Genomic DNA, 19,038 nt, shown 5'->3' with positions numbered 1-19,038 from the left:
GGGGGGGGGGGGTCCACTGTTCTGGCACCATGGGGGGCTTTGTAAACGCACATGGCCCCCGACTTCTATTCCAACCAAATTCTCTCACCAAACGCTCCTTCTCTTCTGAGCATTGTAGTTCACCCGCAGAGCACTTTACATCCACGTATGGGGTATTTCCATACTCAGAAGAAAATGGGGTTACACATTTTGGGAGGCTTTTTCTCCAATTACCCCTTGTGAAAATGAAAAATTTGGGGTAACATCAGCATTTTTGTGAAAAAATATAAAATTTTTCCTTTTCCTATCCAAATTTAGCGGAAATTTGTCAAACACCTGTGGGGTGTTAAGGCTCACTGTACCCCTTGTTACATTCCTTGAGGGGCTTTGTTTCCAAAATAGTATGCCATGTGTTTTTCTTTTTGCTGTTCTGGCACCATAGGGGCTTCCTAAATGCGACATGCCCCCCAAAAACCATTTCAGCAAAATTTGCTTTCCAAAAGCCAAATGTGACTTCTCTTCTGAGCATTGTAGTGCACCAGCAGTCCACACTTGACGTCCACACATGGGGTATTTTCATACTCAGAAGAGATGGGGTTACAAATTTTGGGGGGCATTTTCTCCTATAACCCCTTGTAAAAATGTAAAATTTGAGGGAAAACCAGCATTTTAGTGGAAAAAAAAATTAATTTACACATCCGACTTTAACAAAAAGTCATCAAACACGTGGGGTGTTTAAGCTCACTGGACCCCTTGTTACGTTCCTTGAGGGGTGTAGTTTCAAAAATAGTAGGCCATGTGGGATTGTTGCTGTTCTGGCACCATAGGGGCTTCCTAAATGTGACATGTCCCCCAAAAAACATTTCAGAAAAACTCACTCTCCAAAATCCCATTGTCGCTTCTTCCTTTCTGAGCCTTGTAGTGCACACATAGAGCACTTGACATCCACCTATGAGGTATTTCCTTTCTTGAGAGAAATTGGGTTACAAATTTTGGGGGGCTTTTTCTCCTTATACCTCTTGAAAAATTTCAAAAACTGGGTCTAGAAGAACATGAGTGTAAAAAAGTAAGATTTTGAATTTTCTCCTTAATTTTACTGCTATTCCTATGAAACACCTAAAGGGTTAACGCACTTTCTGTGTGTCATTTTGAATACTTTGGGGGGTGCAGTCTTTATAATGGGGTCATTTATGGGGTATTTCTAATATGAAGACCCCTCAAATGTACTTCAAAACTGAACTGGTCCCTGAAAAATTACGATTTTGAAAATTTTGTGAAAAATCTGAAAATTGCTGCTGAAATTTGAAGCCCTCTGATGTCTTCCCAAAGTAAAAACATGTCAACTTTATGATGCAAATATAAAGTAGACATATTATAGATGTGAATAAATATATCATTTATTTGAAATATCCATTTTCCTTACAAGCAGAGAGTTTCAAAGTTAGAAAAAATGCAAAATTTTCTATACTTTCATGACATTTTGGGATTTTTCACCAAGAAAGGATGCAAATAATGACGCAAATTTACCACTGTGTTAAAGTAGAATATGGCACGATAAAACAATCTCGGAATCAGAATAATCGGTAAAAGCATCCCAGAGTTATTAATGCATAAAGTGATAGTGGTCAGAATTGCAAAAAAGGGCTGCGTTCTTAAGGTGGAAAAGGGCTCAGTCCTTAAGGGGTTAATGGCCACATGGTTTTTATTTGTGAAGACAAACCATTTCCATATGCCTTATTAAGAGAGATCATAATGTTTTCTTGGAAGAGCCCCCTCCATTAGCCATAATAAAATTTTACATGGCCGAATGTTCATTTGAATAGCATCTAATAGTACATGTTTCATACACTGGCCATGTGTAAGTAGCTGCAGCTTTAAGCTGGACGTGCAACAGCTAATTGCTAGGTGAACTTGTTGCAGTCTCAATGTACTTTGCTGTTATACCAACAAGCTCATTTTCACACTCTAGCTTCAGCAGGCATTTAAAGTCATGACATATAAAAACTAAAAATGTTCTGGCATGTTTATAATAATATTTGTACTTCTTGTTAGACTTTTCCAACGTCTAGAATCAAAATTGAAAGAAATTTCCAAAATAGCTGGTGATATAACTCAGAATATATCTTTATCGCAAGGAATGGAAAGAAAGAATGTTATACAACACATTCGCAACATGTACAAGGTTGATTTAAGTGCAAGTCGACATTGGCAAGAACTTGTCCAGCAAATGACTCATGACAGGTGAGTAAACAATTTTTATTACTTAGTTGATAACTCCTTTTTACACTGCTATGTACTTTAAAAGTGCTAATGCCTGCTTCGCTAAAGTATGTAACCCACAGTGGCATGAATGGAACCCATGGGTACTGTGAATTAGCCCTGCAATTACTTGGATAAGATATCTCTGATACCAGCCCAACAGTGAAAAATAGTCAATAGCAACTGCAACATCTACTGTTGAAGTCATAAGTTTGCATACACCTTAGCCACTTTCATTTAACTCCGTTTTTCACAATTCTCATTTTAAATGGGCACACTCAGATCCAAAAACGTTTAATATGTTGTTACTGATGAAAACTAAAGACCTTTTGTGGTATAGTTGTTAAAAAATCTTTGATTATTTAATAAAGAAAATGGCACCTGAAAATCCCACCACAGAAGTTTGGTAGAGAAGATAATTCAAAAGTCCTAAGTCCACATCCTGGAGGACAACGTGGCACACCTCAGACACCAAGGCAGCTCAAGGGACACCCCCCCCCCCCCACATGTTTATTGTCCCATTTCTTCTGATGGGAAAAAATACCTCTCCTGTCTCTCTTAGTGACACATCTCCAAAAGAATGGAAAACACACAAGCAGACCCAAACTCATGTAAATGGTGTCTGGAGGAGGAAGCATTACAAAGGATGACTCTTTTTTTTTTTTTTTTTTTTTTTTTTTTTTTTTTTAGAGCAGGGGGTGGGGGGGGGGGGGGGGGGGGGGGTTCCAGTAATAGACTTGTTTCCCACCAGGAATTAAACCGCTTCTCCCTAGACCCTAAAGATAATCATCTAGCCTTTTCTAGCATCTAGCATAAGTTCACTCACCTTCTTCTTTTCCAGCTGAGCTTAATATACCTTGAATTGTAGACCTTTTGTAAGTTGGATTGGAGAAAAGCCAAAAACTAGCAACCTAAAAGGGCACCCATAAGTGGATCAAGAGGTTTATACAGGTGGTGTCAATGCTCAGGCCCAGAATTTCTAATCTTCATCCATCATGGAATTAAAATGTGGTCATGGAAGAATTAACTTTTCTGTCCTTTGAACCATTGTCAGAAGCAATTCTGAAAAGACTTTCTTTGAAATCTATCTTTCTGGTAGCCAGGAGGCTGAGTGAGATTCATGCACTCAGTATTAGAGAGCCCTACTGTACTGTTTGGAAGAGCACATAATTCTCAAGACAGAACCAATGCTTCTTTCCAAGGTGGTCTCAGACTTTTACACCCTGTTCCAAATTATTATGCAAATTCTGTTTGTGTCACAGAGATTAAATATTTTGTTTTTCAGTTTAAATTATGGATGGCATTGTGTTTCAGGGCTCTTTTGATCACTGAAAACAATCTCGGACACCTGTGATAATTAGATTGCCAGGTGAGCCCAATAAGGAAAAACTACTAAAGGTGGGTGTTCCAAATTATTAAGCAGAGCACAATTTTCAAGCAATATGGGGAAGAAAAAAGATCTCTCTGCTGCCAAAAAAAGTGAAATAGTTCAATGCCTTGGACGAGATATGAAAACATTAGATATTCCACGAAAACTTAAGCATGATCTTCACACAATTAAGAAATTTGTGGCTGATTTAGAGCACAGACTGGTTTGTGCAGATAAAGGCACATTGAGGAAGATTTTAGCCAGATCCATGCATCGGATCAAGAGAGCAGCTGCTAAAATACTGATATGGTTGACCATTATGATTTTGATTACTGATCAATATATATATATATATATATATATATATATATATATATATATTAAAATAGAGATATATGCTGCAGTAAAACATTATTTTCCTTATGATAAATTTCAGCTTGCTAACTTGCTGACAATGAAGAACACCTTGGAACGAGGCAAACAAAAGCAAGATAAGAGGCTGAAAGTTGGAAGACAAAATATTTGAAGAGATATAGATTGTGTAGAAGGACAGATACATTGTGAACTATGTCCAAGAGAGAAATGATTCCCTAAATATGCTAATATACACAGATGCAATACTCCATCAAAATAACCAAACAAAATATAACATGATGATTTTGACGTTATAACTAACCTCCCATTTTTGTCAAATGTAAAAACCAATGTACTTCCGAATAACAAACAGAACTCTTGGGATAGCTCCTGAGCTTACTGCTGAGAAAGTTTTTTACCAACTTTTTGTCTGGTGTATATTTCTTGTGTTGACACTCAGCAGTATACAGCAGCAGTCATGCACATTTTAAGGCCTATCCAGCAGCCATCCTTGACAATACCATTACATAGCAGCAAATTGATATTTAGAGCTGCTGGTGCCTCTCAAGTCCCATGGACATCAAGGTGTAGAGTCCTATAGAGGGTTGCAACTGTACATGAACTTTCTATTCGGCCACCACTTACCAATGCTCAAGAGCAGAAGCGGCTACATTGGGCAGAAAAATACATTGACTAATTTTCAAACTGTCCTGTTCACTGATGAGTGCCGTGCAACCCTGGATGGTCCAGATGGATGGATTAGTGGATGGTTGGTGGACGGCCACCCTGTTCCAAAAAGGCTGTGACGTCAGCAAGACGGTGATGGAGTCAGGTTTTGGGCCAGAATCAAGGGGAGAGAGCTGGTGGGCCCCTTTAGGATCCCCAAAGGTGTAAAGATGACCTCTGCAAAGTGTGTGGAGTTTCTGACTGACCACATTCTTCCCTTGTACAGAAGGAAGAACTATGCTTACTGTAATAAAAATCATCTTCATGCATGACAATGCACTCATGCTGCAAAGAATACCTCTGCATTAATGGCTACTATGGGGTTAAAAGGAGAAAAAGTAATGGTGTGGCCTCCTTCCTCCCCTGACCTCAATCCTATTGAGAACCTTTGGAGCATCCTCAAGCAAGAGATCTATGAGGGTGGGAGGCAGTTCACAGTCAAACAGCAGCTCTTGGAGGCTATTATGACATCTTGCAAACAAATTCGAGCAGAACTGTCCAAACCTCACAAGTTCAATGGATGCAAGACTTGTGAAGCTGCTATCAAATAAGGGTTCTTATGTTAATATGTAAGGGGACCTGTTAAAATGTTTAAAAAGTTTGATATAGCTTTTGATTTCAGTAAATATGCTTCAAAGACAATTTTAAGTTATTTACAACCTATAAAGTGTTTTGAAACCTAATGACAGACATTTATCAAGGGGTTTAGTCAGGTTTTCTTTACTATAATTGTCGCAAAATTGTCGCAACTGCGACTACATGTGTTTTCATGCGACAATTTGCATGATGAATAAGATGCTTACGTAGTTAATTTTTCAAAATGGATTTGCTTTAGTCAGGTATTTATTAACTGCGACAGTCGCAGCTGCGCAATAAAAAGTTGCAACTGCTTTTAAAAATTGACTAAATTTACTCCAGCTCCAACATGGAGCAGGAAAAGCTACTGCCGCCCAGGCTCCGACATACTTTCTCCCCGCTAACCATCACTTTGCTACAGGGACACTGCAGTGATTTACATCCCCCCCTCTCACCTGCTAGCGCCACACAACTCCCATCTGTCTGCTAACTGTTGGAAGACTACAAGTCCCAGCATGCCCTTACAGTAAGGACACGCTGGGAGTTGTAGTCTTGTAGCAGTAGGAGCTGAGCGGCGTGGGCGGGAGATAAGGGGGGGATGTATATCAGTGTCCCCATCATTATTAAGTGAGGGTAGCGGGGAGACAGTATGAGGAGCCGGGCGGCTGTACTGTAATGTCAGCCCGGGCTCCTTATAACATATACCGGCGACGCAGTCTCCGAAATCCCCTGCTATCATTTCACATTTCCCGCTGGGTCCTGTGATTGGCCTGGACCAGCAGCCAATCACAGGACCCGACCGGAACAGTGTCATGATTAGGGGATATAGGAGTCTGTCGGGGGGTCCGTCAGCATACAGCTCTGTCTGTGTGTGACTCTGTGTGTGTGTGTCCTTATTGTAAGGACATGCTCGGAGTTGTAGTTGTGCAGTGCAAGCGAATGACAAGCTTGTCCCCTGCCCCCAGCTGCAGGACTACAACTCCCAGCATGTCCTTACTGTAAGAGCATGCTGGGAGTTGTAGTCCTGCAGCTGGGGGCAGGGGACAAGCTTGTCACTTGCCCACACATCTCCTGCACCACACAACTACAACTCCCAGCATGTCCTTACTGCAAGGGCATGCTGGGAGTTGTAGTCATGCAGGGCGGGAGATGTGCGAGCAGGTGATAATAAATGTACTAACCCATTTTTGTTTTTTTTGTTTTTTCTTCTCATTTCATATCCGTGTATCCTGTGGACTCCTTCGGATTTGGTGGACTACTTCGATGACCAGCGTTTTTCTTTGTTTGATTTTAATAAAATGGTTAACGAGGGCTTGTGGGGGTGTGTTTTTTTGTAATAAATTTTTTTCTAAACCTGTTGTTTTTTCCTTACTTTACTTGACAGGCTTAGTAGTGGAAGCTGTCTTATAGAGGGAGTCCATTACTAGGCCGGGCTTAGCATTAGCCACAAAAACAGCTAGCGCTAACCCCCAATTATTACCCCGGTTTCCAACGCCACAGGGGTGCCGGGAAGAGCCGGTAGCAACAGTCCAGGAGCGTCAAAAATGGTGCTCCTGGGCCTAGGCGGTAACAGGCTGGCATTATTTAGGCTGGGGAGGCCAGTAACAATGGTCCTCGCCCACCCTGGTAACGTCAGGCTGTTACTGTTTGGTTGGTATTGGGTATTGAATTTTTTAAAAATAAATAATTAAAAAACACATAGGGTCCCCGCTATTTTTATTCTCAGCCAAATACCAACCAAACAGTAACACCCTGACGTTACCAGGATGGGCGAGGACCATTGTTACTGGCCCTCCCCAGTCTAAATAACGCCAGCCTGTTACCGCCTAGGCCCAGGAGCGCCATTTTTGACGCTCCGGGCCTGTTGGTACCGGCTCTTCCCGGCACCCCTGTGGTGTTGGGTATCGGGGTAATAATTGGGGGTTAGCACTAGCTGTTTTTGTGGCTAACGCTAAGCCCGACTTAGTAATGGACTCGGTCTGTATGACAGCTTCCACTACTAAGCCTGTCCAGTAAGATAAAAATAAAAAAAAAACACAACAGGTTTAAAAAAAAAATTTATTACAAAAAAACACTCCCCCACAAGCCCTCGTTAACCATTTTATTAACATCAAGCAAAGAAAAATGCTAGTCATTGAAGTAGTCAACCGAATCCGAAGGAGTCCACAGGATACACGGATCTGTAGAAGAAGTAACACAAAAAAAAAATTTGTAAGTACATTTAGGGAGAAAAAACAGTGTTAAAAAATTTTTATAAACGCACACACACATTATATATATATATATATATATATATATATATATATATATGCACATATTTTTTTCAAAGCTGCAAAGTGGTGTCCTGTAGTCATTATTTGGTTTTTGCTTATGTGTGCTAAAAAAATGGTATTTAAAAGTGATTTCTTGGTTTTTGCTCATGCAAGCCAAATTTATCAACCCCCTGTGATAGTATGATAAATGTCATACATAAGCAAAAAAATAGCAAGAAAAAAATGACTACAGAACTTGCTTACCAAAGCAACGATGATAAATGTCCCCGAATGTGCGTAATAATTTGGAACAGTGCATTGTAAGTTTAAGTAAAAAAAAAAAAACATTTATCATAAGGAGGTTTCTTCAATAAAATTTGAATTGTACTCTTCATAGTTGACATGAGAATTATGCTGACTGTTATTTGCACCAATTATTTAGGTAAATGAGAAAAATATAATTTGCATAATAATTTGGAACAGGGTGTATAGGTCTCAAAATGTAGTTCTCCGTTCCTGCTGTCTAAATCCTAAAAACAACACGGAAGCCAAATTCCATACATTAGATGTCAGATGAGCTGTACTGCAGTATATTGAATTGTCTAATCAGTGGCGAATTGACATGATTTTATGTATTCAATTCCAAAGGAAGAACGAAGGCATGACTGTGTCTAAAAGAACTATAGCGAGATAGATAAAAAAAAAAAAAAAAGCTTCTATCTCAGAAGCTTAAAAAATCCACAGGGCATGAAAGCATATTCCACCACCTGGGCCAACGAGTCCTATACCTCTTTAGAGCAGATCCTGAAGGCTACACATTTGTTCATGAGACATTTCAGACTACAACTGCTTAGAGTGCATGGCCTATTTTTTGGAGGAAAGCTCCAAGCAGTGGCTTCTTTTAAGTAATTTTTGCCATTCTCCTGTGGTGGTGGTGTAGAAGTAACGAGAAAAAGTAGCATTTTTGTTACCAGAAAGGCGGTTTCCTTGAATAGTCCAAATATATAGAAGGATGGCATCAGCATTCATCAACTGGTGCTTTTCCTGACCCTATTGGTCAAGGTATTGACTTCAGTGGTGCTGTTGTGGAGTGTTTGGAGAAAACAGTGGAGAATAATTTTAATCTTACTGATCCACAGAATAAAGAGAATATGTCAGTTTTACCGTCAAGTGCACTGTGTAAAAATGAAACCCTCCATAAGTTTCAAATTTGCGGCTTTCTATTCAATTTCCCCCTAAAATTATATATTTTTTGGGGTACACCATATATTTTAACTGGAAAGAGTTATGGCTCTTATAAGGGGATAAGGAAAAAAACAACAATGCAGGTTGTGTTTTTAAGGCCCAAAAGGGCTGTGCCGTTACGGAGTTAAAGGTGATTTTGCTGTGAAAAGGAAGAAAAACATAATAATTAGGTATCACTATAATCGGCATTGGGCTTTTCCTTTATATCATCACTACTTTTATTTGTAAGACAATTGCCGTAACACTGGTACCAGCACTGGGACCATTCAGCAGCCAGCAGACATTGCTTGGCTTCATCGTCTGCTGCTTCCCACTATCTTCCCTCCATTTTGGTCTATAAGAAATGCTGCTTTCTGATTTGCAGTTTTAACTGTAGAGAGAGCGAGTGTGCTTATCGTCAGCTTTTACTGTAGATCAGCAATAGTCTGTGTTTAATTTCCCAGCCTGTGATCACCCTCTTGTCACCTACCCCTGTATCACCCATTCTAAGATTACAACAAGTACACCACAGGGGTGTGGAAGTAAATAAAAAAAATACTTGTCCAAGGGACTAAAACTGAGCACAATCTACTTGTCCCTCATGAAAATCCACTTGTCCTGGTAGGCAAAATGATTTTAATCAAAATAGTCCATACATTTGGGGGTTTTTCTTTTTTTTTTGCCATTCACCTTGTGGTCAAACTTACACATTATTTTAATACTTTAGATAGGCCTGATTATACCAACACCAAATATTTATTTTCTTCTTTTTTTTTTTTTTTTTTAATTCCTGACCCTTATAAGATTCTTATTTTTCCGTATACCGTGCTGTTTAAGGGCTCATTTTTTGGGCAGTAATCTGCTGTTTGTATCAGTACCATTTTGGTATTGATTGGATTTTTTTTTAACATGTTTTGTCTTCATTTTGTCTGGGATATGATGTTATAAACATAAAAAAACTAAATTCTGTGATTTTTTTTTTCTTTCTAATATCAGAAGTTTATTAGTTTCGAAGTAAGACATAAAGAACAAAATGAAGCAGAAGTATGGGACAGTGAACAGAATCCCCCCGCTTCCAACAAGCATATACAAACAGTGCATGGCTTACAGTTATCAATCGCAAATAGTGCAAAAACAAGGCAGGAAGGAAATACAATAGTTCCGTAACAAATCAGCCGCCAGGTCTCACTAGTGGGAGTGCTTAGCGCCAAGGACGTAAATATAAGTGCCTGGGGATCATCGGAGCTATCTTATCGGAACATGGATAATGTTGTTATCAATATGTCAGCGGGCAGCTGTAAGTAAACAGGGGAGCCAGTTGGAGGAAGCGAGGGGGAAAAGAAAAGGGGTGATGGGGAGGGAGGCGAAAAAGATAGGAGAGGCAAGGAATCGCTGTAGAGTAGGGTATGATGAGAGCAGAGGGAGAGGAGGAGGATTAGCTCACCTCTCAAGGGATCCGCGTCGAGACGACCAGTGAACCGAAGTCGAGGGGGGTACACACCAGAGAATGTTGTGAGAAGTGTGGAACAGTAGTAGGGCCAATTCACATCAGTCTGTAAGGTGTAGGGAGGTGTATTCTGTGGAATGGAGGAATGTGGTCCAGGGGAACCAGATCGAGTTGTATTTGGCCAAACGGGTAGGGGAGTCTGCCATGAGTTCTTCCATTCTGTGCAGGAGTGTCACTTCTCGAAGCCAGGGCAATATTGTGGGGGGGGATGTGGGATTTCCAGAGGCGAGGAATCATTACTCTGGCCGCCAGGAGAAGAAAAGATATCAACCTAGCTGAACACCTGGGTAAATTTGGAGGTAGTATGGAGAATAACAGGGTCTCGGGCATGTGTGGTATAGGAGTAGAGGTAATGTGGGAGATGAGTGAACGAGCATGATCCCAAAAGTTCAAGAGGAGGGGGCAGGAGAACTAGATGTGAAGCATTGTACCTTCAGGACCACCGCACATCCAGCACATGTCCGGAGTGCCAGGATAAAATTGACGGGAGTGACGGTACTCTGTACCATCTAGAGAACACTTTAAAGTTCGTCTCCTGAGCCTTGCACGAGATGGAGGTGCGGTGGCATCGGGACAAGGCCTCCGACCAGGCTTCGTCTGGGACAGTGTGGCCGAGTTCTGTCTCCCAGCTCCGTTTATACGGGAGAGGTTTATCCATGTACATTTCAAGGATAAGGGGGTATAGTGTACTGACTGAGCAGTGTGGAGGGGTTCTGCATGTACATAGTCGTTCAAAGTTAGTGAGGGGTCTTAGTAGTCTAATGGACTGTACGTTGGAAGAATGGAAATGGCGGAGTTGGAAGTATTGGAAGAGGTGTAGGGGGGTCTGGGGGGCACCCTGAAGGAGGTCTGAAAGCGGTAGTAATCCCGATAGTGAGGTCAGGTCATGGAAGGTGGGTCCCTGGTCTCTAGTGAAGGAAAGAAAGGAGCGAGAGGTGGAGGGTGGAGGGAATGCCGGATTTCCAAACAATGGGGTCATCAGGCCATCAGGGGGGAACCAGGTAGAGCGGGACATGTAGGAGGCACGGGCCTTGGTTATAGAGGCCATGACAGGAGAGAGGTTGTGAGACAGGTGAGGAGTATCTGGGGAGCCACATCAGGGAGCGTGGAACGGTGCCTGACATGTCCGATTCCTGTCTGATCCATTGTTTGCGGTCGCGAGAGTGAAAGCAGTCTAGGGACCCTGGTTAGGATGGTTGAATGGTAATAAACGAGGTAGTCTGGGAGGGCTAGTCCCCCATCAGATTTGGACCGTATGAGGACATGGCAGGCTAGTCTGGGACGTTTGTGAGTCCAGACGAAGGTAGACTGGAGTGCAGCGACCTCTCTAAAAAAAAGGCACGTGGGAGATGGGGTCGGTACACAAGAATAGAGGTAAAGGAGCCTTGGAAGAACATTCATTTTGAAGATGTTTATTCTTCCCAGCCAGGAGAAGTCCCTGGCTCCCATCTAGCCAAGTCGGCTCTCAGCATATGAAGGAGAGGTAGGAAGTTCACCTTATAGGTGTCGGTGAGATGCGTGGGGACAAATACACCTAAATACTTGAGGGTGGTTCGGGTCCATTTAAAGGGGTAAGATTCCTGTATGTGATGAACCACTGAGGGGGACATGGGTGATGTTCATAGCCTCACATTTATAGGTGTTCAGTTTAAAGTTACTGTGTTGCGAGTATTTACGGATCTCGTGTAGTAGGGTGGGGAGGGAGGTGACGGGAGAGGATAAGTATAGGAGCAGGTCGTCAGCGTAGGCCGCACATTTGCAATCGCAAGCAGAGACAGAGATACCCCTGATATCTACATTATTACTGATAGCTATCAGCAGGTGTTCCATGCAGAGAACTTATAGGAGCTGGGACAGGGGACACCCCTGTCTCGTCCCATTGCAAATCTCAAAGGGGTTGGAAAATCGACCGTTAATTCGTAAGCGTGCCTGTTGGTCGCTATATAAGACCAAAATGCGAACGAACATGTTGGGGCCCAGGCCAATCTGTTTCAGGGTTTCTCCCAGGAAGCTCCAGTTGACTATATCGAAGACCTTTTCTGCATCGAGTGATAGCAGAAATAGGGGGAGTTTGCGAGAGTGGGCAACATGTATCAGTGAGAAGATGCGTAAAGTATTATCTCTCGCTTCTCGGCCTTGGATGAAGCCCACTTGGTCGGGGTGTATAAGGGTAGGCATGTGTGAGGCTAGTCTGTTAGATATCAGTTTAGCAAATAACTTTGCATCTGTGTTAAGCGAGGACAGAGGAGGGGGTCTTTACCTTCCTTTGGGATCACAGTGCCGTGGGTGGTTAGGAAGGAACGCGGGAGAGGGACCGTATCAGTGATATTGTTGAAGGTCAGGAGTAGAGGGGTAGTCCATTCAGGTCTGAGGGACTTGAAGAACTTGGCTGTGAAGCCATCAGAACCGGGGCTTTTCCCAGCCGGCAAGGAAGAGATGGCTGCTCCAAGCTCCTCAGAGGTGAAAGGAGTCTTTAGGGATTGGATCACATCAGGAGGGAGGAGTGGGAGTGCAGTGTCAGAGATATACTGGTGGAGGGAAGGGGTCAGCAATGATGCAGGGGATGGGGGAGTTGGTCTCGGCAAATTGTAGAGCGAGGCATAGTATTCCCTGAAAGTCTCAAGGATGCGATTTTATTTCTTATGTTTTTTTTACGTTAACGCCATAGACCGTATGGGATATAAAATGTTATTTTTTTTTATAATTTGGACAATTACGCACGTGCCAATACCAAATATGTTTATTTTTATTATGTTTACATATTTTTTATATGGAAAATGGGAAAAGGGGGAGATATGAACTTTTAACCCCTTAAGGACCAAGGACGTACCGGTACGTCCTTGGTCCTGCTCTTCTGATATAACACGGGGTTACACAGTAACCCCGCGACATATCATGGCGGGCCCGGCGTCATAGTGAAGCCGGGACCCGCCTCTAATAGCTCGCAGCGGCGCCGCGCGCTATTAACCCTTTAGCCGCGCGCTCAGAGCTGAGCCGCGCGGCTAAAAGTGAAAGTGAAAGTTGCCGGCTAGCTCAGTCGGGCTGTTCAGGATAGCCGCGGCTAATCGCGGCATCCCGAACAGCTGACAGAACAGCGGGAGGGCCCCTACCTGCCTCCTCGCTGTCCGATCGCCGAATGACTGCTCAGTGCCTGAGATCCAGGCCTGAGCAGTCATGCGGCAGAATCGTTGATCACTGTTTTCTTATGAGAAACCAGTGATCAACATAGAAGATCAGTGTGTGCAGTGTTATAGGTCCCTATGGGACCTATAACACTGCAAAAAAAAAGTGAAAAAATAAAGTGAATAAAGATCATTTAACTCCTCCCCTATTAAAAGTTTGAATCACCCCCCTTTTCCAATAAAAAAAAAAAACACAGTGTAAATAAAAATAAACATATGTGGTATCACCGCGTGCGGAAATGTCCGAATTATAAAAATATATCATTAATTAAACCGCTCGGTCAATGGCGTGCGCGCAAAAAAATTCCAAAGTCCAAAATAGTGCATTTTTGGTCACTTTTTATATAATTTAAAAATGAATAAAAAGTGATCAATAAGTCCTATCAATGCAAAAATGGTACCGTTAAAAACTTCAGATCACGGCGCAAAAAATGAGCCCTCATACCGCCCCATACACGGAAAAATAAAAAAGTTATAGGGGTCAGAAGATGACAATTTTAAACGTATTAATTTCCCTGCATGTAGTTATGATTTTTTCCAGAAGTCCGACAAAATCAAACCTATATAAATAGGGTATCATTTTAATCGTATGGACCTACAGAATACATATCAGGTGTCATTTTTACCGAAAAATGTACTACGTAGAAACGGAAGCCCCCAAAAGTTACAAAACAGCGTTTTTTTTTTCAATTTTGTCGCACAATGATTTTTTTCCCGCTTCACCATAGATTTTTGGGCAAAATGACTGACGTCATTACAAAGTAGAATTGGTTGCGCAAAAAATAAGCCATCATATGGATTTTTAGGTGTAAATTTGAAAGAGTTATGATTTTTTAAAGGCAAGGAGCAAAAAACGAAAATGCAAAAACGGAAAAACCTCCGGTCCTTAAGGGGTTAATGTGGAAGGGGTTCATATGTGTTTTTTAAAACTTATAAAACTTTTTTTTTCATACACTTTATTAGGAGGAATCATTAGATTCCTCATAAAGATCAATGCAGTTCTATTGAATTCCATTGATCTGTGTTCATTTGGTTGAGCCTGCTCAAGGCAGGCTCAATCAAATGTAGATCTATGGGGGCAGCCATGAATGCAGAGATAAGCCCTCAGGCTACTTACACAGGGGCTGACAGCGGTGATCTGAAAGGTTAATAGCCGGCCGCGGCAAGTGCCGCATGTCGGGCTATTAGCGGCCGACCCCGGCATCTGAAATCAGCTGGGGGCCGTCGGGTATGGAGCGGGCTCCCATGCAAGTCTGCACCCGCTCCTCCTCGTCAGTCTGCACCTCACACCGGCGTTATAAAAATAAAGTGAGTCCGGCCCTGCTAGCCCGATACAGGGCTAAATGTACGAAAAATTCACCTGCCCGGTGCCCGGAACTACATTTCCCACGCATCTGGCGATAGGATTTCCATATCCCTGCACCAAATAAATATACATGTTGAAACACCTCATTTTATAAAATATGTCCATATGTGTGTATTCTGCAGATAAGGCACAATCATATCTGGCCTCAGGCACATCAAAGTCGGCTAGTTAAAATGATGCCTTCACCTTTCTCCAATCATCCTCAAAGTCCTCTAGCCACTATGAAGAGCCCCCGAGAAGGTATTGCAGAATAGTCAATGCAGGGGCCCTGAGCCATCTTACCATTCTGACCTCATATATATGCAAGCCTTGAGGACTGTTTACCCCAAGTCCCTGGGGTACACAGTCTTGGCAGGGCTCAGGGAGCAGGACTTTAAAACTAGTTGTAAAATCTCCAAAAATGTTGAAACTAGTGGTGTAGTTATCCGTAAAACGATTATGCATATTAAAGTGCATGTTTTATAAGAGAAATTTTTCTTCTCTAATAGGTTGCTAACTCTTCCTGCAGGTTTGCAGGAGGCAAACAAAAAACAAAATGCCATTTAGTAACTTTGGGAGGCTTCCGTCTCTACGCAGTGCACTTTTCAGAAAAAATGACATCTAATCTTTATTCTGTAGCTCCATACAGTTACAAGGATACTCAATTTATGTATATTTTATTTTGTTTTACTACTTTAAAAAAATTATAACTACATGCACCAAAATTAGTATGTTTAAAATTGTCATTTTCTGACCCCTATAACTTTTTCATTTATCCGCATTCGTGGCTATATGAAGGCTAATGTTTTGCATGGTGGTCTGTAGTTTTTGTTTTGATGAGACTTTTTGATCGCTTTTTATAAAAAATTTGTTTGGTATATGAAGTAACCAAAAATGCACAATTTTGGACTTTGTTATTTTTTTAAGTGTATGCTATCGACCGTGTGGTTTAACTACCCTAATATTTTAATAGTTCAGACATTTACACACGGACATATGATTATTTTTATTTTAATATTTTATGAAAAAAATGGGAAAAGGGGGGTATTCAAACTTTTATTAGGAAGGAGTTAATTCACTTTAATAAACTTTTTTTTAACACTTGTTTTTTTTTTACCCACCATAGGGGGCTACAACATTCAACCTTTTGATTGCATATACTGATCAATGCTATGCCATAACATAACATTGATCATTGTTATCAAATCACTGCTGCTCCAGCCTGCATAGCAGGCTGGGAGTAGAAGATCACCAATCGGACGGCAAGGAGGCAGGTAAGGGCCCTCTCACTGTCCTTTCAGTTGTTCAGGACATCACGGTTTCACCACAATGGTCCCAGTCGGCTCTGCTGAGCTGCTGGGATACTTATACTTTAGGTATAGATGCCGCATTCAACTTTGATTATGGCGTCTAAAGGGTTAATTTCGGGCACAGGCATTAACCCTGGGTCCTGGCTGCTAATAGCACATGACCTGCACCGGAGTGTACCATGTACACATTATAGGAAGTCCACAAGAAATTCATACATTTTGTGCCCACAGAAGTAATATATAAATGTGCTTATAAACAATTCATTGATGTAGCACCCAGTATTGGTGGTCAGCTTGCCTGGGAACTACTGGCGTCCTCTGTAAGAGTATGTTCACACTGAGGAATTGACGCGGAATGTAGGAGGAAACTTTTTTTTTTTTTGCTGGACGACAGCCACCAATTACAATTTCCCTTTTTTTTTTTTCTCTCGTAATTTCCGCACAAAATCTGTGCGAAAACGCGTTCGGCGGGAAAAAAATAACCTTGCGGTCTATGGGGATCTACATAGGGATTACGCATGGAGAAAGAACATGTTCATTCTTCATGCGGCACGGAATTCCGCATCGGAATTTCGCATGCAGAAATTCTTCAGTGTGAACTGAGGAGCGGAATTAAATTTAAATCAATGGGGTATGGCACTGCTGAATGAATTGGAGAGCAGAATTACTTGTGGAAATTCCTCTCCAATTCCTCAGTGTGAACATACCCTAACTGTCTGACTCTCCCTCTCCTATTGTTCAGCTGCCATTGCTGAGTTCAATGAGACAGAAGAGTGAGCAGATGAAGGAGATGACCCCTCCCTCCCATCAGCAAATCTGTCAAATATTTTCTGTTGTCATTGCGAATCGTACTAGGAGACCAGGGCCTAAAGACAAAATTAAGGAGACAGAGGCCCCTAGTGGCCACATCTTTTTCACATCTTTAGCAAATAAATTAAAGTATATTGATAAAATGGTTACTTTTAAGGTAATTTTTTTTTTTTTTTTTTGTGGTGTTTGGTTGAGTTTCTCCTTGTTTTAATTTTACCGAAAAACTTTTACAGCTAAGTCTGTGCTCCAGTTGGCCCTGGACAGTCCTGTCCTTTTGAGCCCTGCCATGTGCCCAGTCTACATAGACCATGCCACGCATTGGGTATTGCCATATACAGAAGAACTGACATGACAACAATTTTTGGGGTGCACTGAAAAGGGCATATTTGTGGAAAAATCACAATTGTCACACATACAATTCCAAAAAGCATTAGCGCTTTGAAAACAAACATCTGTTTGGTTAAAATGCTCACTCTATGGTGGTTATATAAATTATGGGAGTTTAAAGCATGCTGGTCCCACAAATACACGTTAGAACGGAAGTGGTCCTTTAAAAAACATCTTATTTTGAAATTTCCTTGAAAAAGCCTTTAAATACAGTAAATACTTTAAATAAAGTAAATACAGTAAATAAAGTAAAGTAAAAACAAGTTTAACAAATGATGCCATAAAGTAGACATATTATAGATGTGAATTTATTTGGCATAGATATTTCTCTCACAAGTAGAGAATTTTGGATATAGAAAAATGCTAATTTTTCTGATTTTTCATAACATTTTGGTGTTTTTCCTCAAAAAACGCTGATATATCAACCAAAATGTACCACTTATATAAATTACAATAGGTCATGAAAAAAACACTCAGATTTGCTTAAATCAGTAAAAGCATTCAAAATTATAACCACACATGTCAGATTTGAAAAATAGGATGCATCAATATTAACTACTTCCCGCAAAATCAGGTATATGTACGTGGTGATTAGGGATGACTTCCCGCATCACCACGTACATGTACCTGATGAGAATAAACTGTCACAGCACTACTGGGGACTGTGACAGTTTATTGAGCATGGCTGTGCTGCACAGCCGAGCCTCCCTGAAACTGGCCAGGGAATAATCACAGTGGTCCCCGGCCGGCGGTCGCTGCTATTGGTCCATCAGTACAGACAGACCCATAGCAGGAATCTGGTGCGGGTCTCCTCCTTCCCCCTCTCCTCCGTCTCTTCATTGTGTGAAGCAATCGGTGGTAAGGGGGGCCCCATCGGAGGAGGCCACCTGCGGGCACTCAGCTGCGCTCCGATCCTGGGTTAACCCTGTAGATGCCGCTGTCACTGAGACCACAGTGTCTATTAGGGTAACAGATGGAGGGAGCTCCCTCTGTCACTGATCGGCACTCTGCAGCGTGAAAGAGTGCCTATGTCTGTGAGTACTGACAGGCATAGGATAGATCAGTCCCTTAGGTAGTACAGATGTGTACTCCGTTGAATTGTGTATAATAGTTTAAAAAAAAAAAAAGTGTGTAAAATAAGTGAAAATAAAAGTGAAAAATTAGAAAAAAGTCAACATCTTGTTTTTACATCAACATGTCATGCAAAAAAAAAAGTCCTCACACAATTGCGTCACTGGAAAAATAAGTTACAGCTCACAAAATGCGGTGATTTAGAAACATGATTTTTTTTTTATAGTTTTTATGCCATAAATGTACTAAAATATTTAAAAAAAAAAATAAATATATATCTATCTATCTATCTATCTATATATATATATATATATATATATATAAAAAAATTTGGTATTGCCGGAATCCTATCAACCTGCAGTGTAACGTTAACATGTCATTTATACCGCATGACGAACGCCCTAAAAAATTTTAATAAAAAAGAACAGCAGAGTAGATTTTTTTATGAATACCACCTCATGAAAAACGATCAGTGTCACATGTACCCCAGAATGGTACCAATAAAAGTGTCAACTTGTCTCCCAAAAATATTTTTGCACCCCAAGGCCCCTGTTATTTTATATGATGCCAACAAAATATCCTAACCTATAAGGATGCCCCAAAATCCACATAGCACTCCTTCATATCTGAGGCCTGTGTGAGAGACACGTAGCTCACAAAGGCCACATATGGGATATTTCTAAGTAA

The 19,038-nt window shown here is 41.3% G+C and overlaps 1 protein-coding gene across 4 annotated transcripts in view; it reads left to right on the top strand.

Annotated features, from left to right (window-relative positions):
* The window catches only part of LYST (lysosomal trafficking regulator), a 1,083,863-nt gene that overhangs the window by 714,518 nt on the left and 350,307 nt on the right, over positions 1–19,038 (top strand). For all 4 annotated transcript variants that reach the window (XM_056566940.1, XM_056566939.1, XM_056566938.1 and 1 more), the window contains exon 33: positions 2,032–2,220. In XM_056566940.1, coding sequence (XP_056422915.1) covers positions 2,032–2,220 — 189 coding nt within the window. The remainder of the gene's footprint in view (positions 1–2,031; positions 2,221–19,038) is intronic.

The sequence above is a fragment of the Hyla sarda genome, chromosome 3, assembly GCF_029499605.1.
Source record: "Hyla sarda isolate aHylSar1 chromosome 3, aHylSar1.hap1, whole genome shotgun sequence".
NCBI classification, from domain to species: Eukaryota; Metazoa; Chordata; class Amphibia; order Anura; family Hylidae; genus Hyla; species Hyla sarda.
The sequence above is the reverse complement of the archived record's forward strand: the minus strand, read 5'-3'. Positions and strand labels throughout refer to the sequence as shown.